The sequence below is a fragment of the Chrysemys picta genome, chromosome 12 (genome assembly GCF_011386835.1).
Source record: "Chrysemys picta bellii isolate R12L10 chromosome 12, ASM1138683v2, whole genome shotgun sequence".
NCBI classification, from domain to species: Eukaryota; Metazoa; Chordata; order Testudines; family Emydidae; genus Chrysemys; species Chrysemys picta.
This window is the reverse complement of record NC_088802.1, coordinates 7,960,094-7,985,388: the sequence shown is the minus strand read 5'-3', so window position 1 is coordinate 7,985,388 and position 25,295 is coordinate 7,960,094. Positions and strand designations below refer to the sequence as shown.

General features: G+C 47.5%; 1 protein-coding gene across 1 annotated transcript; it reads right to left on the bottom strand.

The window, feature by feature from the left end:
- Positions 1–2,436: 2,436 nt before the first annotated feature.
- Positions 2,437–24,369, bottom strand: LOC101952300 (killer cell lectin-like receptor subfamily F member 1). Its single transcript, XM_065563187.1, has 6 exons — positions 15,853–24,369; positions 13,234–13,332; positions 8,798–8,968; positions 5,182–5,336; positions 4,195–4,307; positions 2,437–3,305 (listed from the first exon to the last, which is right to left on the bottom strand). The coding sequence occupies exons 1-6, from the start codon at positions 15,935–15,937 to the stop codon at positions 3,182–3,184; spliced, it is 747 nt and encodes a 248-aa protein (XP_065419259.1). The 5' UTR covers positions 15,938–24,369; the 3' UTR covers positions 2,437–3,181.
- Positions 24,370–25,295: the final 926 nt, after the last annotated feature.

The window sequence follows — 25,295 nt, the reverse complement described above, 5'->3', positions numbered from 1 at the left end:
GGGAGCATAGAAACATTTGCACCTGGGGGCAGTGATGAGCTGCCAAAAATCTTAACAACCGGTTCCCTATAAAAAGTTCTGATTTAAGGGATGTGCCACAGTATGTATTTTTTGTACCTTTAATAGAGTTACCATACGTCCGTATTTTCCCATATTTTTAAATTTTAAAAATTCCTCTCGGACGGTGATTTAAGAACCAAAAAGCCTGACATGTCCGGGATAATACAGATGTATGTTAACCTTACCTAAAAGAAGAACAGGAGGACTTGTGGCACCTTAGAGACTAACAAATTTATTAGAGCATAAGCTTTCGTGGACTACAGCCCACTTCTTCGGATGCATATAGAATGGAACATATCTCCTCAATATATGTTCCATTCTATATGCATCCGAAGAAGTGGGCTGTAGTCCACGAAAGCTTATGCTCTAATAAATTTGTTAGTCTCTAAGGTGCCACAAGTCCTCCTGTTCTTCTTTTTGCGGATACAGACTAACACGGCTGCTACTCTGAAACTTACCTAAAAGTTCTTTTTTAAAAAGCTGGGCCTGAACTAGAAATGAGCTTCATTTCACATGTGTGGGTCCCTGCCACTCCCTGGGGGAGTGCTAAGGGGACCAGATGTCCCGATTTTATAGAGACAGTCCCGATTTTTGGGCCTTTTTCTTATATAGGCTCCTATTATCCCCCCACCCTGTCCCGATTTTTCACACTTCCTCTCTGGTCACCCTAGGGTGTGCACATGTGTGGGTCCCAGCTGCTCCCTGCCCCCCTCATTGAAGCAGGTGTGCAGGGTTACTGCCCTGGGAACTGCAGGGCACCAGTAGACGTGAGGCCGGCTGCAGACAGGGACGTGGGGAAGGGCTAGCTGGAGACGGGGGTGCGGGGCTGGCTGCAGGCAGGGCAGGGGGTGTGGAACTGGCTGGAGACAGGAGGGTGCGGGGTTGGCTGGAGGCAAGGGGGTGCAGGGTTGACTGGAGGTAGGGGCTGGGTGCAGGCAGGGCAGGGGGGTGCGGGGCTGGCTGGGCTTCGGGCAAGGGGGTGCGGCAGGGGTTGGCTGGAGACAGGACAGGGGGTGCGGCAGGGGCTGGCTGCGGGCAGGGGGTGCGGGGCTGGCTGCAGGCAGGGCAGGGGGTGCGGGGCTGGCGAGACAGGAGGGTGCAGGGTTGGCTGGAAGCAAGGGGGTGCGGGGTTATGCAGACACCCAAAGACACAACCACAGTCCCATCCTCCTGCAGATAGCACCCACATATGAGCTGTCCATGGGTCATGGCTGAACCCCTGGCTTGGGGAGGCAGGCTACGGCTAACCCCCCAGTCCCCTGCGCCTTCTGCCCCTTCCATGCCCAATGGCCCCAGTCCCCCCCATTGTCACGCTGGCTCTTGCGCCCCTATCCCCTCCCCCCCCTTATGGCCACTGGCCCCTGCTTCCCGGCCCCGGAGCCCAGGGATGCCAGGCAGCATGGCCTGAGCCCCCTGGCCCTGGAGAGCCGGGCGTGTGGCGTAGCCCCAGCCATCCCTGGTCCTGGAGTGCCCGAGAGCTGGGTGTGCAGCGTGGCCCCAGCTCCCCACTGAAGCTCCCCCCAGCCGAGCCTCCAGCCCAGCCTGAGTCCAGCCCCAGTGCTGGGCGGCCGGAACAGCCCCAGGGGTGCACCACAGCCCCCAGCCTGCCTGCCCCAGCCTCCAGGAGCAGGCGGGGGGGGGGCGGGGCCTCATCAGGCACTCCCACCACCCATGGAGCTAATTCCCAAAAGGTGAGCATGCTTTGAGCTGTGGACAACACGGAACTGTTGCAACTTGAATTTATTTTCCCATCTAATGCTACTTTATGGCATTACATTTTCCCATTTATGAGAGAAAGGCGCATTCTGTTGTGTTTGTGAGAGCAGTGACATCTGGTGGCTATGCAAGCTACTGCAGTGTATACAATGCAGTAAAAGAAGTGGGCTGTAGTCCACGAAAGCTTATGCTCTAATAAATTTGTTAGTCTCTAAGGTGCCACAAGTCCTCCTGTTCTTCTTTTTGTAAAATAAATCTGTTTGCTAATTTGCTGTTTTGTGGTGTAAAGGGTGTGGCAGTTTTAACTGTTATTTTTTCTTGCTTTGTCTTAGATCAGTCTTGTCAATTTTTGTAATTTTTAAAAAAGTTTTATTGGGTCAATATTTTTGAAACATAAGTTGGTTTGTTTGGGGGATTTTGGGGGGGTCAAAAATGACCTTTTCTCAACATCAGTATTCTTCATTTAAAAATCATTTCTTTTTAAAATGTTACCACAATTTTAAACAAATTTTCCCTTGGACCTTTGTTGTTTATTGCTTTCCTTTGTAAAATAATTTTTAAAAATATGAAATAATTCAATAATCCGTCATGTGACGAAGCTGCCAAAAACCATTAAAATATACTTATTCTGAAAAAGGAAAGATTATAAATGATACAAAATGCTGATAACAATTTATTAAAAATGAGAAATGATGAGAAATTACAAATGATGCAAAATTCATAAAAATATAAGAAACTCAGTCATGGTTAGGAATTTTCTTTTTTTTTTCCAGGGGTAGAGGGTGTCAGAAAATGCCAATTCATCAAAACCAAAATGGTTCAAGAACCATTGTCCACTTTCATGAAACACCTGATTTGAAAAACATTGGGTTAAAAAAGTTCCAAGGTTGTCATGGAGACGCTGAAGGAGGGCTAGGCAGAAAAGCAGGAGAAGACCCCGGAGAGGAGAGGAAAGCAACAGATGGAGGTGGAGTTGGCAGGGAGATCAGATCAAGGTGAACAAGGATGTGGAAATGCCCCTCCCACTGAGCTAGGTGGACACCTGGGGGAAGCACAAGGGAACTGAAGTATTGGGCGTGAGAGGCAGAAGGCTGAAGAGGCACCAGAGGTGAAGAGAAGGGAGTGAAGGAGGAAGGGGTGGAGCCAGGGTATCAGTGATGGCGCAAGGGGATACAGGGGGAGGTACAAGTGTGTTCTTACTGGACCCGAGTCAGTCGTGCAGTGTTTACGTCCATGAGATGCGCCTTTGCCCTAGGGTCTGATTTGCAAATGCATTTACCCAAGTTGCCCATACAAATAGCTGGTTTGAGGATGCACGGGACATACATGTCTCCGCTGGCACATCTGCTCCTGGAAGTGTGGCCCAGACGCTGAAACACAAGGGAGTGTACTGGTCTGTCACTGTTCATAGCGGCACGGCTTCCTTCTGACAAATCCATTTTAATTCAGCACTGCAAATTTCAGATTTAATCTGATTCCCTTTTATCATTCCGCAGCTGTTTAGATCAGTAGGACTTGATTCTGGGAACCTGTAAAGCAGAGGAAAAAGGAAGTCAGTGAGCCAATTTCAGACTCTCTGTAACTCTGCCAAAATCAATGGAGTTGTTTACATCAGGGACAAATTTGTCCTAATGGGTTTAAATTAAATTAAAGCAACCTAGAGTAACTAGTTCTTCTAATCCAATGGGCAGCTTGACTGAATTCTTTCATGAGCTCTGTGTAACACATGCTAGCACAGCGTAGCTCTTTGTCCCCATCTAGTGGCTACACCATGGATAGAGGCCTACGAGGCTGCTACTAGAATTAAGCAAATAATTGATTTTTTTCAGTTCAGGAGCTGAACCGGAAAAAAAAAAAATTGGTTTGGTTCAAACCAAAACTGATTTTTCCCCACAGATTTTTCTTGCTGGAATGAAAAACTGAACAGGAAAAAAAATCACTATGAGTTGAAAAACATCCCTAAATTAAATGAAAAAAATATATATATTATTTTTTGTTTTGGGAAGTTTTAATCTTTTTTAAATACACATTGCTAAATTTTGAAACAAAGCATCATGTCAAAATGCAAAGTGGCAACATTGCATTTCAAACAGCCAAGCAAACCACTGTACATTTTTGGGGGAGAAAAATTCCCAGCCCAAACTATTTGTTAATTTGGGTTGACTTCACAAATACTTTCATTGCCCTGAAAAAAATGGTTTTATTTTTTTCCATGAGTTTACTAGTCACTGACAAAAGTTTACCCAGTTGTAGTTGCTGGGGTCTCTACACTCACAGAGTTGTCCCTGGAGCTCAAGCAATCTTACAACTTTGGTTTGTTTAGACACAGGGCTCCATGTGTTAAGTCCTATGAATAGCTCAACCAAGGGGTATGCATTTTTTAATGAAATAAAATAGCAACCACCAGGCAACACTCACAGAGTTTGGTCTAACTTGGAGCTGTCCACCCAGGTCCAGTTCTTCCCTGGTGACGTAACACTGAGCCCGAGCCAGACATGATATTTACCCTGTGTGACGTTCTGTATGAACTCCTGCGGGGTGAAGACAGAGGGTGAGTACAACCTGATCGCGTTCTAAGATTCTTTGCTTCAGCTAGAAAACTTGACAGACTGTTCTCCAAAAGGGGGCTTGAGCATTTAGGCCTTGGCTACACTAGATTTTGTTGTTGCTATTGTTACAATGTCCCAGCATTTCTACCATCGGTGTAGCAGCACCAGTGGGAACACTAGTGTAAACAGGGCTCAGGGCTAGATGACACAGGGTGGGAGTTTCAAGCATCTAGGGGAATTAGGAGCACAAGTCACAGTGACAGTCGCTTGTCACCCCATTGTGTTTTGCTCCTATCTTTCATGCTTTTGAAAATCCCACCCGGAGCGGTTAATATGCCTCTGTGCCTCCCGTCTTGCTGTTCCCCGTGTGTGGCTCCTGACAGGGAAGGAGCCTCCATCCGCACGAGGCAGGAGGAGGAATAAGTGGAGGCAGTGGGGAGGTTGGGGGAACAGTTTCCCGGTTCTGCTGCTATGCAGCTCTCCTGGCTCGCCCATCCCTGTGTTAATGGGGAGCAACGTGTGTGAGAGCGGCTCCTGCCCTTATATATAATGGAGATATCCTATCTCCTAGAACTGGAAGGGACCTTGAAAGGTCATCGAGTCCAGCCCCCTGCCTTCACTAGCAGGACCAAGTACTGATTTTGCCCCAGATCCCTAAGTGGCCCCCTCAAGGATTGAACTCACAACCCTGGGTATAGCAGGCCAATGCTCAAACCACTGAACTATCCCTCCCCCCATCCTGAGGATGCTGCATTAGCATCCTCAGGAAGAAGTCTCCTTCTCCTCTTGCACATCAGGTACCATGTAACTGGGGTTCCCCTCCAGAGGAAGTCTCGCCCCCTCTGTTTTACTTTACCATCTCCTCCTGGTCTTGGATCACTAGCATTCGAGAGCTCTTCACTGAGCAGTCAGCACGGCTCTTGTTCCAGATGGTGCTTTCTTTAGAAAACCAATAGCACTTTCCCCTGTGCGACAGCCAGTCCACGGGGCAGAGTTTGCAGCCAGAGCCGTCTGGAGAGAGATGTGGAGAGACACAGCAGTAATGATTCTGAGCCCTAATGAACGTGCCTGTAACAGCTCAGAGAGGGTACAAGTCCCCCTGAGTCAGGCACTTGCAATAATCCCATCCAGAGCCTTTAGACTCACTGTTTAACAATGAAAGCTGGTCAGAACATTTTCCTCAAAACCATTTTTCAGTAGAAAAGCTGGTTCAACCAACGATTTTCAAGAAACTGTATCAACTGTGACAAATATTCTCACAGAAAAAAATGTTTCAGAAGGACAAGGTTTTTTTTATTGTGGAAAATGTTCTGTTTGGAACATTTCAGAATTTCACTTTGAATTTTATTTTATGGATTCTTATTTTGATATGATTTGCATTATTTCCCCCTTATTTCATGATGTAGCATAACACATTGAAAGATTCTGTTATTTTAATTTACTTTTTAAAAATCATTAAGAGCAGCTTCTACTTTGTGCTGATCAAAAACACTGTTGATAAACTGCAGAGGGTTCAGAGACGATCTAAGGATTAGAAAACCTGTTGAACAGTGAGCGACTCAAAGCGCTAGGGCTATTTAGCTTAACAAAGAGAAGATTAAGGGATAACTTGATTACAGTTTATAGGTATCTATGTGAAAACAAATTATTAATAATGGGCTCTTGGTCTAGCAGAGAAGTATAACATGATCCAATGGCTGGAAGTTGAAGCTAGACAAATTCAGATTAGAAATAAGGTGTACATTTTTACCAGTGAGGGTAATTAACCATTGGAACAATTTACCAAGGGTCGTAATTTTGCTCCATCACTGGCAATGTTTAAATCAAGATCGGATGTTTTTCTGAAAGCTCTGCTCTAGGAAGTATTTTGGGGCAGGGTCTCTGCTTGAAACATTTGGTCGACTTTTCTTTTCTAGATCAACGTGTCTCTTGTCTGTGTTGTAATGAAACAGTTTGACACTTTGTGTCACACTTCTTTCACTGCGAGGCAAAGAGGAGACACCTTGGTCTCAGTGTCAAACCGTTTCATTATTTAATTAGCACACACAAAATGGAACGGTTTCAACAGGAGAGATTTTCCCCTATAAGACTCAACAGCCCAGGATTCGGGGCCCTCACCTGGGAGAGCTGGACTCAAGGAGCCCCAGTTCCAGATCAGGCAGAATTCAAACCTGGTTTCCCATGTCCCAGCGGAGGAATCTAACTATTGGGTATAACAGGGACGTGCTACCAGCCAAAATCCTGCTTAGTGCAGCCCCAGCTGTCCTTTACGTTAGGCACCTACAGGGTTAAGTGGCAGCTGGGAGTGGGTGTTGAAGCTCCCAGCAGTATCTAAATGTTGGACTTAGGCCCCGAAAGTGGCAGTTAATCATCTAAGTGCCTTTGTGGCTCTAGCCCCAGGGTCCTCACTCAGCATCACCCACTGTCGCTATCGCCGTCCCCCAAAACCACCTGGGCATTCTCAGCCGCAGGCATCACTCATGACTAGTTCTACGTGCTCAGCCTCGTTAGCCATCACTAGCCACCACGGCTACCTCTGCGCTGCCACCTGCTCTCCACCTCTCTTGCAGGCTGGTGCAAAACCTGACTGTCGCCCTCGGCCCTGACAAAGTGGAGTCACTTCCCAAACACACGGGCTGTGTAACGGGCATATGTGCTGCTGGTGTTACAAGAGAGCGTCTGAGGTCACTGCTCCGGTTTCTGTGTGAGAGTTGGGTGAAGTTGGATGCCTAGTGCTTTCTGGTATCCGTTGGAGGTGGGAGTGAAGGCCTTACAGATAATTGGAGTGTGTTACACTGACAGTGCTGTGGGCAACATGACTGTGCCTTTGGGGGGATGGCTCCGGGGTACCCGGTTGAAATCTGAACTATCACTAAATACAGGCTTTGTTAGAGTCTATTATACTCGTATTCTTAGAACAACCTGCCCTGCTCACTAGAGCTGGGCAAAAAAAATTATCAGTCAAAAATTTCAGCAAATAGTAAATTTGCCAAATAATTTATCTTCTGCGCTCAAACCAGTCACAATCTTGGGTTGGATTCCACAAATAGTTTTGGCCTCAACATTTATTTTTTTCTGGAAAAAGTCAAAACGGTTCATTTCAGCCATTGCAAAATGTGTCCCTTCGACCTCTTGTTTTGAAACAGTATTTCGGCTTCCAACGTGGACATTATAAAAACAAACAGATTTTAAAATGGCGGAACCCCCCCCCCTCCCCGAAAAATAAAAAAAAATAGGTTTAGGTTGACAAAAATATTTTCATCAAGCCAAAATGAAGCGTTTTCATTTTTTCCCCAATACATTGAAAATTTAAAAAAAAAAAACAGTTTTGGTTTGAACTGAACTGTTGTTTATTTTTCTCCCTTCTATGCCCCCCTCCATCCCCAGCCTGTTTTTTTTGCCCAAATCATTTATTTACTCAGCAATCCAGCTCACTCGGAGAATTACCCTGACTGGCCACTGGAGGTCACTGTGCCCCATCATCCCCACTGAGAGGTGTCTGCCATTGGTGCTACTTGGCCGGCAAATATTGTCCAAATTGGACCACAGAAGTATTTGCTTGTCTGTCCATAGCCAGCACTTCCCGCCTTCCTCTGATACTGCGGACTAGGAATTCAGGCACCCAATGTCTGCCCTACCTCCAGCCGCTGCTGGCATTGGGGAGGCTTGGAAAGAAATTTTCTTCCTCTGAAACTGCTCAGATGGGGGAGGTCGGAAATGGCCGGTCTCCTACCTAAGCTCTGGCCTCTGCTGGGATCTGGTGCCAGATGCTGATATCCACCTTTCTGCTCCACCTCCCTGATCCACCTCCGGCCTCCCTCTTGTTGCTGGGGCAGGGGAAAGATGCCCCAGGCTCATCTTCTCCTTGCCTGAGGTTAGAGGAAGGAGACTGTCTCTCAGCAGCACCACTTCTCACAGACTCATAGAACTGTCAAGCTGGATGGGACCTTGAGAGGTCATCAAGTCCAGCCCCCTGCACTGAGGCAGGACCAAGTAGACCTAGACCATCCCTAATATTCCAACCTGTTCTTTAAAACCTCCAACGACGGGGATTCCACAATCTCCCTTAGAAGCCTGTTCCAGTAATTAACTACACTGAGAGTTAGAAAATTCTTCCTAATATTTAACCTGAATCTCTCTTGCTGCAGACAAAGCTCATTACTTCTCATCCTGCCTTCAGTGGCCACAGAGACAAATTGATCCCCATCGTCTCTATAATAGCCCTTATGTATTTGTTATCCTTCGAGGAAGTATGGGAGCAGATCCCCTTCTTGCCTCCCCCATCCTCAGTGCCCCTCCTCTGGCCTCACTGAGAGAGAAGCTCCGGGGCCACCTGAGACATAGGATGAGAGGAGGACACAGGCTAGCAGGCTGGCCTGCCCATGGCCGGCCTCCTTCAGACAGGCCCTCCTCCACCTGCATGGTGTACAGAACATGCCGAGGGGCTCAGAGCCACAGCGAGTTGCGGTTACCTGCTGAGGGGCTCTGGGCTGAGTGACACAGACTCTGCTTCAGGCGAGACACCAAGTCCTCCAGACTCCTGTTGCATTCTCTGCCGGGGGAGCGTCTCTGGGGGACACCGCTGCTCTCAGGGACCGATGAGACTGCGCCAGTGTCCGTCTGCAGGGAGCGGCCCTGGAAAACTTCCAAGCAGCAGACAAGTGAGTGGTTGTTACTGTTGCTGTTATGCCAGCAGGGGCTCCTGTCATGTACTTTACAGGTCACTGGTGTATGAGCTCCCAGGGTGAAACTCACTGCAGCCAGACAGTCCTGAAGGGGCAGAGCTCTTGCCTGTGTCTGGGTAGTGACACCTTTCCCAGGGTCCCTTGTTCTGCACAGCAGCTGACCCTAGGGAGGGCTAATGTCCAGAGCATGCAGTCCTGGGTGAGCAGCTTGGACTATGGGGGTTTCCCCAGGGCTGAGGCAGGAACAAGGTGAGAGTCCAAGGGACACAGAGGCTCCAGAGAGCTGCTTCTTGCTGACCGGCTCTGGGGCTTTCGCAAGGGGGGATCGCCTGGGTGCAGTTTGTGACCAGGAAACAAGATATCTATCTATCTATCTATCTATCTATCTTGTAAATAAACAAATTGCACTAGGAAATACTTGGATCCGCATTACCAATTTCTCCTCCAGAGAGAAAACTGACCTGTCAGGCCCTAAAATCTGCTACTGCGAGGCAAAAGGGTAAGGAATTCGAATTATCATTAGTATTTAGGGATCGGAACAGTGAGAATGTGATGATGTGAAAAATCACCAAGGAGCCTCTGTTGACCTTGGTAGGGACAGAGATGATGGAACGAGGCAGGGAAGGAAGGGAGAGAGGGAGGGAGGGCCACATTCATTATGAATATTCTGATCCATTCCATGTTTTCCTTCATACTGTGATGTTGAAAGTTTCCATCAAGGGGATGTTTGGCCCCAGGACAATCACTGGCCTAATGAAAGCCAGTGGGAGCCAAGCACCCTCCTTTACTCTCAACAAAAGGAGCTTGTGACAGGTTGGATCACAGAGACCCCCTTGGGAACTGCCACCTGATGTGCTGAGACTACCTCTGAGCCCATTTTCCCTGGCAGCTTGGGACTTCAGTACCCTGCCTGGTTGAGCCAGACACGCTTGCCTGCTGCAAACACAGACCCAGGTCTGAACCACGTCCTCCACAAGCTGCAGACTTACCTGAAAATGGCTTAAGACGTGCTCCTGTCTCTAGCACCCAGACACCCAGTTCCCAATGGGATCCAAACCCCCAAATAAATCAGTTTTACTCTGTATAAAGCTGATACAGGGTAAACTCATAAATTGTCCACCCTCTATAACACTGATAGAGAGATATGCACAGCTGTTTGCTCTCCCAGGTATTAATTACTTGCTCTGGGTTAATTAATAAGTAAAAAGTGATTTTATTAAATATAAAAAGTAGGATTTAAGTGGTTTCAAGTAATAACAGACAGAACAAAGTGAATTACCAAGCAAAATAAAACAAAATCACGCAAGTCTAAGCCTAATACAGTAGGAAACTAAATGCGGGTAAATCTCACCCTCAGAGATGTTCCAATAAGCTTCTTCACACACTAGACTCCTTTCTAGTCTGGGTCCAGCAATCAGTCACACCCCCATCGTTACTGTCCTTGTCTGGCTGCTTCTGCCTCCATGGCAGTCTTTTCCAGGGCAAATTGCGCATCAATTTCCATTTGTCTCCCCTTGAGACCATCACTCAATGAGCTGGGATACCACTGAGAACCCCCTCCTGCCAGAACAGGCATCCCTCCACTCCTGTCTTGCTAAGTTAGACATGCCAGTCAGCTTCAGCACAGACACAGAGGTTGGGCCACGCCACTCTGCAGTTCACTGAAACTGAGATGCACTCAGCTCAGGGGCTTCTCAGTTAACAGAGACTTTCCCAGCGCCCAGTGTTCAGCCTTTCTGGACAATTTGCAACCTGTGCAGTTCTAGCTTCTTCTGATCTTCACTCTTACTTATTTTGATTCCTTTTCTGTCCCTATTTCCCTTACCCGAAATAAGCAAACAGAAAATAACAAACCAGTTACCCCTTTGTCTGTTCTCCAGCCAGAACACTTAAAACTCACTTAAAATCACTACCAGTATCTCAAAGCAGTCAGCTGTGCACAGATCCTGCCGACTACGCCACTGTGACGGGTTGGATCATAGAGACCCCTTCACACTATGTTGCCCAAATCTGCCTTGTGAGCTGCCTACAGCAAACACTTTAAATACAAGCATAGAGCCAACGCTCATAACTTCAGATATAAAAATGACACATGCATATGTAAGCAGAGTCAGGATAAGCTCTACCCTGACATCTGGTGGTGAATTATGGTGAGGGTTGAAAAGAACGTCAGGGGCTGACCTTGTTTGCATAGGCACACCCACCCGCCTGGCATGAAACAACAGCAACTGAAAGTGGTTACTTTGGCTGGTGTGGGATCCCCAGTTTCTCTGTTGTTGGGGCAGGAAGAATAAAGTGTTGTTACCCTGATTCGGTGAAGCAATGTCAGTGGAGTTACAAAACTCAGTGAATTGAGAGAGAGAGAGAGGGGATGGATGGATGGATGGATGGGCGGGCGCTCTTTGAGGGCTTGAAACACCAATTGCACCATCTCCTCTCTCCACTGTTGAATGTCAGAGCTAATTTTGATTCCATTAGGAGTCTAGTTACAGGCTGCTGAGCTGAATTCACTTTGGGCCAATGGTGCACTAGCACTGGGGCTCCCCTACTATGAGCTGAAATTGCTAAGAGCTGAAATCACAAAAGAGCTGAAGTTATTAAGAGCTGAGATCACTGAGGCTGTGTTAAATAGTTGGGGAGCCTGAAGCTATATTGCTAAGTGGCTGGCGGAGCAGTGAGTGGTGCGGAGCCTGGCGGGGATAGTTGGAGTGGCCCAAGGAACGGCGGGCGGAGCTGTTTGCGGGGACGGCTGGAGCGGCTTGTAGAGCGGAGCAGTTCGTGGGATGGCAGAAAGTGGACTGGCTTGTGGTGAAGGCTGCGGCGGAACCCTACGGAGAGACGGCCGGCCTCAGATCACGTAAGGTGCCCCTTAACACCCTGCGTGCCCCCCTTTTACTCTGGGGCTGCACTGACCAGGGACAGAGACTTTGGGGTCTGTTGGACTTTTGGGATTTTGGGGGGTTGCTGGACCCAAGAGACTTTGAGGTCTTGGACTTTGGGGACTCTGGGTGATTTTTGGGTTGCTGGATTCAAGAACTAAAGGGAAAGGACACAGCCCAATTTGCTGGGGTGGGTTTTTTGCTCCTGGTTTGTGTTATGAATCCTGTTTGTGGTGTTTTTCCAATTTAATGCTGATGTCGTTTACCTCATGTTATTAAACATTTTCTGTTACACTCAGACTCTGTGCTTGCGAGAGGGGAAGTATTGCCTCTTAGAGGCACCCAGGGGGTGGTATGTAATTGTCCCAGGTCACTGGGTGGGGGCTCGAGCCGGTTTTGCATTGCGTTATTGAAACGGAACCCCTAGATACAGAACCCGGCCCTTGTTGCTGCCAACTTAGATGGGCAGAAGGGTTACACATACAAATAGGATGAATATATTCAGTAGATCATAACCTTTGCAAAGATATGTTACATGGCATATTTAGCATAAAACATATTCCAGTTATGTCATATTTACTCTCATAAGCATATTTCTATAAAGCATTATGGGGTGCAACGTCTCAGAGCTATTAAGCCCCTTTCTGTGGCAGAGACAGCTGCAGGCAGGGGAGGTTATCACCCACTGCAACAGGCCATGTGGCAGATCAGAGCTAAGCCAGGTGGGCTGAGAGGTTTCCTAGTTGGAAACACAGTGGCTAGGTTATCAGTTGCAGCCTGTGTGTGTTGGGGGAGGAGGGCAAAGGGGGGAACCCAGGAGAAGCAGTTGTGAGAATGACCCCTGAGGAAACACAGGGACAGAACTTCTTGGGCACAGAGCCCAGTGAAGAGGCAGGCTTGGGGATTTCTGAGCAAGGAGACTTCCTGCGGCTGTTTGTTTCTCCTGTGATCAGAGAAATGGGATTTACTGCCCGTTTTTTGTAAATAAATAAGATGACACTGAGACTAGAGCTGACTAGAGCATTGATTTCTCCTAATGGCAACAGCCCTGCAAGGCAACACTATTTGACAACATGAAGTTTCTCCCCAACAGGATGCCCTGAGTTTCAGGTACCAAGTTCAGACTGGACCATGTTCTTGTAACACTTTGCCCTAGCTGGGATGAAGCGTCCAGTCGTCTACTGACAAGTGGAGCAAATTATTAAGGGAACAGAGCCGGGACAGGAGAATTGAGGCTACATCTCTGAAGAGTGAGTCGGAAAGCAGAATTTCCGTTTCCAACGTTTCAAAATTTGTTTTCACTAGGGACCTGTTCCAGTGAAGAGCAGGCCTTGAGCTACTCACCCTGAATGCCCAGTGCAATTACCGCTGTAGCCAGGATCACGTTGCCAGCCAAAGCAATCCACAGAACGGACCCGTGCCGACGTGCAAATCCCCGGAGATCTGTGAGATACAATATTCAGTGAAGCACTTTCTGTAGCTACTTAAGGACGTGTTAAACAAAGAGGCATATGTGCTTATCTGGATTTCTGTCTCTCTGGCCACTCGGGGGATGTGCTACCCTGCAAACGAAAAATCGCAGTGCCAGATCTCAGAGCACAGATCTACTGACTCCGGCTGTGGGATTAAAAATAGCAGTGTAGACACTCTGGCTGGATCCCAGGCTCTGAGACCCTCACAAGATTTCAGAGCCTGCCCAAACCGGGACGTCTGCAATTTTTAGCCCTGCAGCCCAAGTCAGTTGGTCCGGGCTCTGACAGTGCCACGGGTGTTTCTTTGCAGTGTAGACATAAAGGCAGTGTGATACTGGAGCCAGTTGTAAAGCTGTCAGACGGGGATACACTATTCTTAGGAGGCTCCCATTGACCGGCTAGCCAGAGTTTTTGACTGGTATTTCTGGAGCATTTTGAAACTATTGGAAATGTGGGTGAGATTTCAGCAGAGGTTTTAATCTTTTTGTCCCCTCTGCAGTCCTGTCCAGTTAGCCCATGAGAAAAGCGGTCAGCAGCAGGAGTGATTTGGGGCTATCTACCAAACAGACATATAATCCATTGCAGTTAAGGGGCCAGATTTCAATTGTATCTAAACATACACTGTTCCTGTCTTGCGCTCAGTGTCCTGCTTGTTAGCTTAGTTTCAGCACTGAGCCAAAGAAGCAGAACCCTTCAGCACCTGTTCAGACGCCTCATGTCCTTCTCTTTGCTATGTGGTGGCATGACTTGCGATCTTTTGTGATGTTGAACATCTGATAGCAGACACTGGGATAGAATCATGGAATGATAGGACTGGAAGGAACCTCGAGAGGTCATCAAATCCAGTCCCCTGCCCTCATAGAATCATAGAAGATTAGGGTTGGAAGAGACCTCAGGAAGTCGTCTAGTCCAACCCCCTGCTCAAAGCAGGACCAATCCCCAACTAAATACCAGCCAGGCCTTTGTCAAGCCTGACCTTAAAAACCTCTAAGGAAGGAGATTCCACCACCTCCCTAGTAACCCATTCCAGTGCTTCACCACCCTCCTAGTGAAATAACGTTTCCTAATATCCAACCTAGACCCCCCCATCCCCACCCCTGCAACTTGAGACCATTGCTCCTGGCACTCATAGCAGGACCAAGCACCATCTAGACCAGGGGTAGCCAACCTGAGCTTGAGAAGGAGCCAGAATTTACCAATGTACATTGCCAAAGAGCCACAGGAATACGTCAGCAGCCCCCATCAGCTCCCCTTCCGCCCACCAGCAGCCCTGCCGATCAGCGCCTCCCCCTCCCTTCCCGTACCTCCCGATCAGCTGTTTCGTGGCATGCAGGAGGCGGGGGGAGGAGGGGAGAGCGAGGGCATGGCAGGCTCAGGGGAGGGGGCGGGAAGGGGTGGAGTGGGGGCAGGGCCTGTGGCAGAGCCAGGGGTTGAGCAGTGAGCACCCCCCGGCACATTGGAAAGTTGGCGTCTGTAGCTCCAGCCCTGGAGTCGGTGCCAATACAAGGAGCCGCATATTAACTTCTGAAGCGCCGCACGTGGCTCCGGAGCCACAGATTGGCCACCCCTGATCTAGACCATCCCTGACAGGTGTTTGTCTAACCTGCCCTTAAAAATCTCCAATGATGGAGATTCCATAACCTCACTTTATCCTTCTGTTCCTTCCATCCTTCTACACCACTTCCATCCGTCCCAGCTCCCTAGCTAATTCCATTTGCAGCCTCAACGCCTGTCTCTGCTGCGCTCGCCCGGCATCCCCTTGTGCTGGCGCCTGATTCGGATCTCAGCTGCACTCACTGAATTCAGAATGAGAAGTGAGAGCAGAACCGGGCCTCAGTCCAAGGACTTCAGTGGGGTCACTCCAGATTTATGCCAAGGTCACTGAGATCAGAATTCAGCCTGGACTCCGCTGAACGCAGTGGGGTCACTGCCTTTACACTGGGCTCCCCAAGATTTGGATCTTGGCTCCTCCTTCCAAATCCAATAATCAAGTTCTACTCACGGAGTCTCCCAGATTTGCCACCCTGAACATGCCCGTTCCTTCTCTTCTCACTCGCAACTCACTCCATTTATTACAAAGACGCTTGGGGCCAAATCCCCAGCTAATGCGAATCAGCCAGAGCTGCATGGGAGTCAGTGGGCCAGATCTCCAGCTGGTGTATCAATCTAACTTACTGAAATCCCCCAGAAGATGGATAAAAGCTGCTATTACATTTTACTGCCCTGGCATGTGAGTGTAAAGGATGTTCCCAGCTGCAAAGATTCCAGTAATATTTATACATTCATGTGGCTGTAAAGAGAAACCAAATGTTCTGTGTTAAGCTAAAGACTGGCAGATACCAGGACAAGCTTTTCCTAGGGTGCTGAGCAGCGCCTGGTAGCTAGAAAATTGCTCTCTGAACTCCGCCAGCTAAACTTTAATAAACACCCATGCGGAAAGCAGAACCCTAAACTTAGGACAAATCAGGGAAAGAAAATCAAATTCACTTACCGTGGTGGTTAAGGGGAGAGGGTTGGCTGGTGGGGGATGAGTCTTCCAGGACATTTATATCAGCATAGATTATTTCCTCAGTCATGGTCCAGACAGCAAAAGAAGGCAGCACCCAGCAAGGGACGCTGTGTGGAAGGGCAGCCGCTGAGATGTACGTGCAATCCAAGGTGAGTGGTGCCTCCAAAATCAGGAAGTAGCACCTGTCAGGTGCTGGTGAATTTCCTTCCTATCTCAGCGCTGGGGGTTTCCTTCATTAACAGGTCTCATGTCCTTACACCAGAGGCAGGGACGGGGCGCTGACAGAAAGCTGTCCTGTTGGGCAGCGAGCCCCCAACACGAGAAATTCTGCCTTCAAAAAGGGCATGACAGTAAAGTGTTCCGCGGTTCCATGGCGGTTTCCCCCTGGGGTCGGCCATCTTGAATCCAGACACGTTGCCAACGGCTTTGGGATGACTAGTCCCAAGCTTTGATGCTCTGATGCTCCCTTGTCCCCACAGCTGGTGCGCTCGATGGACGCTGGGCGTGAACCCTCTTTCACAAGGGCCACTGCCCTGCTGCAGGGACTTGAACTTGAGCATGAGTCACAGCCGTGTAGCACCAGCCGTTAAGTCACCAGGTTCCCACCAGCAGCAGGGGCTGAGTTTTGAGGGGTCCTTCTCGCCTTTATACGCCCCCGAGGGCCCTGCAGCCGTCCCCGCTCATGTCAGCGTCATGACGGCCGACTCGATGGTCACCCAAAAATAGCAGCACTGGGCGTTAAAGGTCACTTTCCATGACACCCAACCCCACCCACTGCTCAGCTGCCGCTGGGGCAAAGTGTGGCTTGGAAGCGAAGAGAACGATGCCTGGGCCCACGTCCTGAGAGGAGAACGATTGTTATTTAATTTTTTCCCTCCAAGTTCCTGGCACTTGGTGCTCCCCAAAAATGAGCTGTGCCCCTGCCTCCCAGCACTGGCCACATACGCTCAGCTGTGAGACACCAAGTGAGGGTCGCCCACGGGCCCAGATGAGAGGAAGGATGAGGGTAACACTAACAGGTTTCCACAGTTGCTCAATGTATATGTGAAGGTCATTGCTTACAGCACAGTGAGGAGGGACTAAGTGTGTTCTTGCAGTATTTTTAGAATGGACTCACCTACTCAAGGCCTGTTTCTATGCAGGTATGTATGGACCAGCGAAAGCTGCAGCCTGACTGGAAATTACCTTACCAAACTTGCTTCAACAACAGTGATCGACCCCAGCTAAACCACGACTGAGCTTGTGGTTTTGTGTTTTTTTTTCCTCCTGTGTGGGCTCTGCGCACCATTCCTCTGCTTGTAGTAGGTGATGAAAACTGACAGCACTCAGATCTAGATTGTGAAGGCAGCCCCCTGACTGGCACCCTCTTGATAGATGTACCCGCCTCAGAATGTTGTCACTCTGTGTCCGCATTCAACAGCCATGCCTGGGGTGAAGACTGGTGATGGAAAATGGTTTTCTTTTTCTCCTGTGGAAACGTCAGGTTCGTGGGGAAAAAACCAAACTCCAAAATACTTGAGCCCCACATGTTGCTACAGTGCCTCGTGGGACCTGTAGTTCTCCATAATTCATAGATTGCAAAGCCAGAAGGGACCACAGTGACCTCAGGTATAGCAAACACCATAGAACTTCCCCAAAATCATTCTGATCTGAACTAGAGCAGGTTTCTTCACACAATGCATAGTCAACCTGTGGAACTCCTTGCCAGAGGATGTTGTGCAGGCCAAGATCATAGCAGGGTTCAAAAAAGACCTAGATAAATTCATGGAGGATAAGTCCATCAATGGTTATTAGCCAGGATGGGCAGGGATGGGTGTCCCTAGCCTCTGTTTGCCAGAAACTGGAAATGGGCTACAGGGGATGAATCATTTGATAATTACCTGTTCTGTTCATTCCCTCTGGGGCACCTGGCATTGGCCACTGTTGGAAGACAGGACATTGGACAAGATGGACCTTTGCTCTGACCTAGTATGGCCATTCTTATGTTTTCAATCTGTTGCACCTTGCATTTTGCTGTGATGCTGGGAGAACCTTCCCAGCCCCAAAGAAGAACTCTGGTGTCTCAAAAGCTTGCCTCTACCCCCAGCTGAAGTTGCGCCAATAAAAGATATCACCTTACCCACATTGTCTCTCTATCACTCTCAGGCAGGTTTTCTAATCCTTTAATCATTCTTGTGGCCCTCCTCTGACCCCTCTGCAATGTATCAACGCCCTTTGTGAATTGTGGATGCTAGTGTTGGATGCAGGATTCCAGCAGTGGCGGCACCAGTGCCAAATCCAGAGGTAAAACCATTTTCTACTTCTACTCGTGATTCCCCTATTACACATCCAAGTATCACAGCGTCACACTGGGAGCTTGCATTCAGCTGATTATCCACCAAGACCTGCCCGCCCCGGACTTTTTCAGAGTCCCAGGATAGAGCCCCCACCCTATCGGCAAGGCCTGATTTCTTTGCTCCTACATGGATGGCTTTACATTTTTGAAGCATTATTATTAAGGGACTGAGCGGCAGGTTGGAGTAGGAAATTCCCTTTGATCAGTAAGCTGTGTGGTAAGTGGGCAGTGTTAGTATTAGCACTACAGGCATCCTGTAGATTGTATCAGTATTTGAATATGGGTGTCTAAGCAGGAAGCTGTGGGTGTGTTGCTGCTGCTGTCGCCGCCTACCATACTAATATTGTCTCATTGTTTCGTAGTAACCTAACACACACACCCCCCTCTGTCTGTATCCACTGTTATCTCTTAGAATCATAGAATCAGAAGGCCTCACAAGGGTCATCTAGTCCAGCGGTTCTCAACCTTTCCAGACGACTGTCCCCCTTTCAGGAGTCTGATCTAGTTTGCGTACCCCCAAGTCACCTCACTTAAAAAATGCTTGCTTACAAAATCAGACAAAAAAACACAAAAAAGTGTCACAACCACTGTTACAGAAAAATGTCTTCGTTTCTCATTTTGCCATATAATTATGAACTAAATCAATTGGAATAAAAGTACTGTGCTGACATTGCAGTGTATAGTCTATAGAGCAGTATAAACAAGTCATTGTATGAAATTTTAGTTTGTACTGACTTTGCTGGTGCTTTTTATGTAGCCTGTTGTAAAAGGAGGCAAATATCCAGATGAGTTGACCTGCCCCTTGGAAGACCCCTGGGTACTCCCAGGGGTATGTGAACTCCTGGTTGGGAACCACTGGTCTAGTCTAACCCCCTTACGAGAAAAATGCAGGATTGTTGTGTCTACACCTTCCAAGACAGATAGCTTAGACTTGGAATGTCAGCTTTTTGGGGCAGGGAACTGTCTTTTCACCCTTTGTTTGTACAGAGCCTAGCACAACAGTGTCCTGGGACATGCCACTACGATGATGCAAAATAATCAATAATAATAATAATGTAATTCTCTGGCAGGGGAGCCTAGTGGCTCAAGCACAGGACTGGGACTCAGGAGACCTGGGTTCCATTCCCTGCTCTGCCACTGGCCTGCTGGGTGACCTCTGTGCCTCAGTTTCCTCATCTGTAAAATAAGGATACTGCCCTCTTTGGTAAAGTGCTTTGAGCTCTACTGCTGCAACGCACTAGAGAAGAGTGAGGTGTTGTTCTCCAGGAGGTCTGACTCAGTACTGCCAACTTCAAATGTCCAAAAATCAAGAGTCAGGCATTAAAATAATCTCAGGAGATTGGTTACGATTCATTAATAAAGTTGCCGCTTTCCTCTAGCCCAAAGCAAGAGTCCAAACTCTCAGCCTGGCAGCGTTTGCTTTGATTAAAGACAGGCAGCAGGGCTGGAAGATCAAGGAAAGTTGCTCTCAGGGCTTGTCTACACAGGGGGATAATGCACACATATGGGAGTATGATTTCTGAAGCCCATTAATGTGTTATTCACAACTAGTCCATGTAGGCCCTGCTGGTGCACATTGAAGTGCCCCAGTGTGTTTTAACATTATGTGTAATGAAAGAGGTGTCGGGACTCAAGCAATTTTTTTACATCCATAACTGATGCAGCAAGCCCAGAGGTGCCGGGGCTCTGAACTGCCAGGCCCAGAGACGCCAGGTTTATGAACTGCCAAGCCCAGAGACGCCAGGCCCAGAGGTGCCGGGGCTATGAACTGCCAGGCCCAGAGGTGCCGGGGCTACAAACTGCCAGGCCCAGAGATGCCAGGGACAAACAAGGAAATATCGGGACAGTCCCGATAAAATTGGGACGTCTGGTCACCCTACACCCACCACCCACCCGTCCTCCAGAGCTTCTCTGCACTGGGTACCATGAGTGCTGTTAACCACAGCATTTCAGATGGGGCTGAGGGGAGCAGCAGTGACATCTTGTGGCCAGTCAGGGTAGCTCTCAGTACATACAATACCACAGGGCACAAAAGCACAGGAGAGTGAGAGGGGAAGGGATGGGATAGAACAGAGTGAGGAAGAAGGCAGAGGCTGCTGGGACATGGCATGAAGGGACATCAGGAGTCTACCCATCATGCCACACACAGACACACATCAGGGCCCTGTTGTGCCGGGCGCTGCACAGACACACAGGGAGAGACAGTCCCATTGACTTTTCCTTGCTATTTGTTCCTGTGCATTGTGGGATGTGTCTTCTTCAGGATACATCATCCATTTGAATGGACCATATTTTCCTGTTATTATTTTAAAAAGACTCAACAAACAATATTTTATTAAAATATATTTATTTTAAATAAATAAAAAAGACTGAATGAAATCACTTTAGACAAATTCCTTTGTCATATAATAATAATAATTGATAATACCCAGTTCCTATATGGCTAATCTCAAAGCCAAGGGACCCAACAAGGACATCCATGAGTCATTCTTAAACTAACTAGGGCTCTGAGCCCGTGATCAGAACCTTACACTAGGGCCAAATCCCATTGAATTCATAGTGTGAGAGGGTCCTTTGGAGGAAAATATCATCCAATTTCCCTTCTTTACTGTCTCCAGTAGGTACTGAATGCTGACCTCCCCATAGGACATTACTGAGAGAGGGCTGGAGATGTTCACCTTCATGGGAGACATTAATCCCTCCCACATAGTCATTGCTGGATACCCACTATGGTTAGAGAAACTGTCCTTTGACAAAAACCTTAAACTGAGCTTCCTTCTGCCCCATGCGTGTTGTGTTGTGGTGAGGGATGCATTTAAGTGTTGGGTAACTATGTTGTGGGCCACTCCTTTGTGGGGTGAGGGGCAGAGCAGTACTTTAAAGTCATGTTTTAGGCCTCCTGAACTGTGATTTACAATATGGAATAATTAAGGAACGGCCTCAGATGAGTCCGTTGAGGAAGAAATCTCAGCAGGAAACTTTGGCCACAGATCCACTGTCAGCCCCTGTCAAGAAAGCAAAAACATCTGTTCAGTGAGTGGTGTGGTTTTTTATCCATACAGAAAGAACAATCTGAAACTTTGAGCCTGGATTACATTAAGAGAAATGATAAAAATAAGAACTAAATCAAGTCTCTAGAGAGAGCACAGTGTGTGTGTCTCTCTCTCTCTCTGTAACAGTCTGCAACACCTCTGAGAACCAAAATGGCAGCTTGCAGGGAAGAGGTGCATAGCCATTTAAAAGTTTCAGTGCACAGAAAATAAAACTATCCATAGGTTTATCACAATGAGTAAGTAGTTAAAGAGAAGCTGCAACTGAGAATTAAAAGGGAGCTATCAATTTGAAAAGCACATTTCCATATGACAATTTGGTGTTTATTATTATTACAAATAACCTCTAAGGCCATGTCTTCATTCAGATTTTCAGCTGTGAGTTAACAAGTTTGAACTAATTTTTTGTTAAGTGGAGCTAGTCAAATAATGGATTTTTCAGTTCTCTGGCAATTCCAAAAATCTTGGTGGGAAAACATTGGTCTCAGGTCAAATCAAAAATGAAATTTCAACAAAAAGTTTAAAACTTAATAATAATTTCAGGTTGAAGTAGATGTTTTGACAAAATCAATTCAATTTTGACCATTTCCCCCTTTTTTCAAATATAATTTTTTTTAAAGTCAATTCGCACAGGAAAATTAAAACATTTAATTTTGAAAATGCCAAAATGAAACATTGTTCTTTTTTTCTGAATTTGTTTCCTTTTGTTTTTGAGGCAAAAAATATTCACCCACGTCCAATATTAAGTAACATGATTGTAAATGCGCGTGTGGGCATGACACGTATGTTTATTCCTACTTGTATTTAAATGTGGGGTGAAGAAGAATTTACAACTATATTAAACACATTAGTTAACTCATTTTAATCATATTTTAACATAAGTGTAGACAAACCCTAAAATAATTAACAGAGATAAGAAGAAACCTTTTACTTTCCTCTATTTGTTCCTATCTCAGATGTCCAATGCCAATGATTTAAAAGTCCGTGTTAACTATTTCACTGCTCAAAGAATGTGAGAAAAGAGAGGGAGGAGAGTCATTATGAAGATCTCTATGAATGCCAACTCATTCTAATGCCACAGGAAGGAAATTTGGGAAATTATTGCCAATTTCCCCCACAATCAAGAAGGAGCAACATCCAAAAACCCATAAGAACCCAGAGACCTTCCCTGATCATATTTTTAACATCTGAACAATCTACTCTGAGAGACAATAGAACGGGTCAGACATTTTTCATTGAAACGTTTTTACATGTCAGACTGTTTCATTTACAAACACAAACAGGCGCTACAGCTTATGTTTTCTAGATCGAAGTATCCATCAGTACTGAGTAGCTGCCGTCTTTCATGATTTAAAAACAATAAAATAATGGACTATTTCAACTTTTATATTATGTCATATTATAACATCAGTAGCAGTAATGCATTTTATGCACTGATATTCACGTCATGGAATAATATCAAAAATGGAAATGAAAAAACTCATAACAAAATAAAAAATGCTAAACAAAAATGTTAACATGCCAATAATTTTTTTTTTCTAAAACCAAACGTTTTTCAGAATTTCCAAGCTGGAGGAAAATTTCAAATATATCTGCGCGTGTTCCGATTTGGAATGAAAATATTTCAAAATGTCAAAACTTCTGGGAAACAGAAATTCGGAGTTTTGACCAGCTCTAAGTGGCATCTAATTTTGGCATCTCAAATCAGTGGAACTTGGTTTGGAGGTAGGGTGACCAGATCACACAGGTGAAATATCGGGACAATTCGTGTCCCGACCGAAGGTAGGTCGGGACGTGGGACAAATAAGCAAATATTGGGACAGTCCCGATAAAATCGGGACATCTGGTCACCTTATTTGGAGGACAGTCGTGGGAGAGTACCACTACTATTTTCCTGTCTGTCCTCCACTCAAAGCCTGGTCATCAGTAGTGAGTGGTTGCTGCCCAAAACCACCCTGCCGGAGCCTCACTCTCATAAGCCACACCTCTTATTTTGTCCAACATCAGGCCTCTGATTCTACTCAGAATATTTCAGGCACAGCAACTGAGTGGTGGTGGTGGTGGTATAGACTCTGCCCAAGGATTATAAACACCATGTGACCCTTCCTCTCTCCTGCATTTAATGACAGAGCTGATTAGATTCACTTGAGAGTCTTTTGTTCTGGCTCACTAGAGCTCAGATCACTGATAACCAGGTAAGTGCTAAGTCTTAGATCTACTGTGTGACAGCGTCTCTGGTGAAACTGCCCAGCCTGCACTACCAGAGGTTCCCCCATTAAGAGCTGACTAAGGCCAACAACCATGAGTGGGATGCGGTAGAGGGAGAGGGGAGCGGCGTGTTAAAGGAACATTTGTTTGCTGGACTTTCACACCGCGAGGTGAGGAACTGAGGCGAAGGATACTGCCCAGCGAACTCGGGGGTGAGTGTTTTGCTCATGGTCATGTTTTCGAATCCTGCTTGTGGCGCTTTCCTGAATGAATGCCAGATTTCTTTCCCCTTTTTATTAGCTGTTTTCTTTGCTATACACAGACGCAGTGCTTGCGAGAGGGGAAGTACTGTGTCATCGAGGTGCCCAGATGTGCAATTTTCCCAGATTTCTGGGTGGGGGGCTCAAACTGGTTCTGTTGCATTGTCGAAAGGAACCCCTAGATATTGAACCCGGCCCTTGTTGCTGCCGACTCCACCTGGTAGAAAGGTTACATTTATAGGTGCAGGAACAAAGGATTCTGGGGGTGTGGCAGCACCCCCTGGCTTGAAGTGGTTTCCATTATATACAGGGTTTACTGTTTGGGTCAATGGTTCTCAGCACCCCCACTGTACAAATTGTTCCGGTGCCTCTGGTTACATTTACCTCCATGGGCATGGACATGCTGAATGTATCCCAGACAGAAAATAATACTGCCTAAAATGTAACTAAATCAGAATGGAAGCATTGCAAACACACCCTGCATTGGGGTAAATGCCAACACAAGGTGCAAGATATCAGAGTCCAGACTAGCAAGGGGAATGAGTCTCGCAAGCTTTTGATCTGTTTTTATAAAGCAGCAGACTCAGGGTTTATTTTTAGACTACCAGGTATGGAAGTATTCTCAATTCATGTCACTCTCCTTTGGACATATGCACAGATACATAGTGAGAGACAGGCCCTGCCCCAGCTGAGATCAGGGTCCTGTTGTGTCGGGTGCTGCAAAGACACACAGGGAGAGACAGTCCCTGCCCCAGCTGAGATCAGAGCCCTGTTGTGTCGGGTGCTGCACAGACACACAGGGAGAGACAGTCCCTGCTCCAGCTGGGATCAGGGCCCCGTTGTGTTGGGCGCTGCACAGACACACAGGGAGAGACAGTCCCTGCCCCAGCTGGGATCAGGGCCCCGTTGTGCCGGGCGCTGCACAGACACACAGGGAGAGACAGGCCCTGCCCCAGCTGAGATCAGGGCTCTGTTGTGTCGGGTGCTGCACAGACACACAGGGAGAGACAGTCCCTGCCCCAGCTGAGATCAGGGCCCCGTTGTGCCGGGCGCTGCACAGACACACAGCGAGAGACAGGCCCTGCCCCAGCTGAGATCAGGGCCCTGTTGTGCTGAGCTGAGGATCTGGCCCACTTGCCTCCAAACTCCTCCCCAAATGAGTTGTCAGTGTGTGTGTTGCTGTGGGGAGTTGATTTTTTTGTTTCTTGTTTCAGTGCCTCCCTTGTGAGTGTGGGGAGGGGCAGAAAAAAAAAACAATTCATGAAATGGAGTCTGACTGGTCTTTGAAAACGGTGTAAGAAACCCCACACCCTGTGATCTCCATGTCTGGGTGGGATCTGGGGGTCCCAGCTCAAGGCTGGGGGTGTAGGAGGGGGATGGGGATGTTGGTGCTGGTAGCAATGAAGAGTGTGACAGGGTGACAGAGAGTGAAGGGAAGGCTTCTGGCTGTAACAACCACATAGCACAAAATGTCCACTGGAAAGTGAAAATACCTCAGGAACCGAAGGACGACACACCACCACATTGCTCATCCCATAGAGCGGGGTTCCCACCTGAGCCTCCTACCCACCC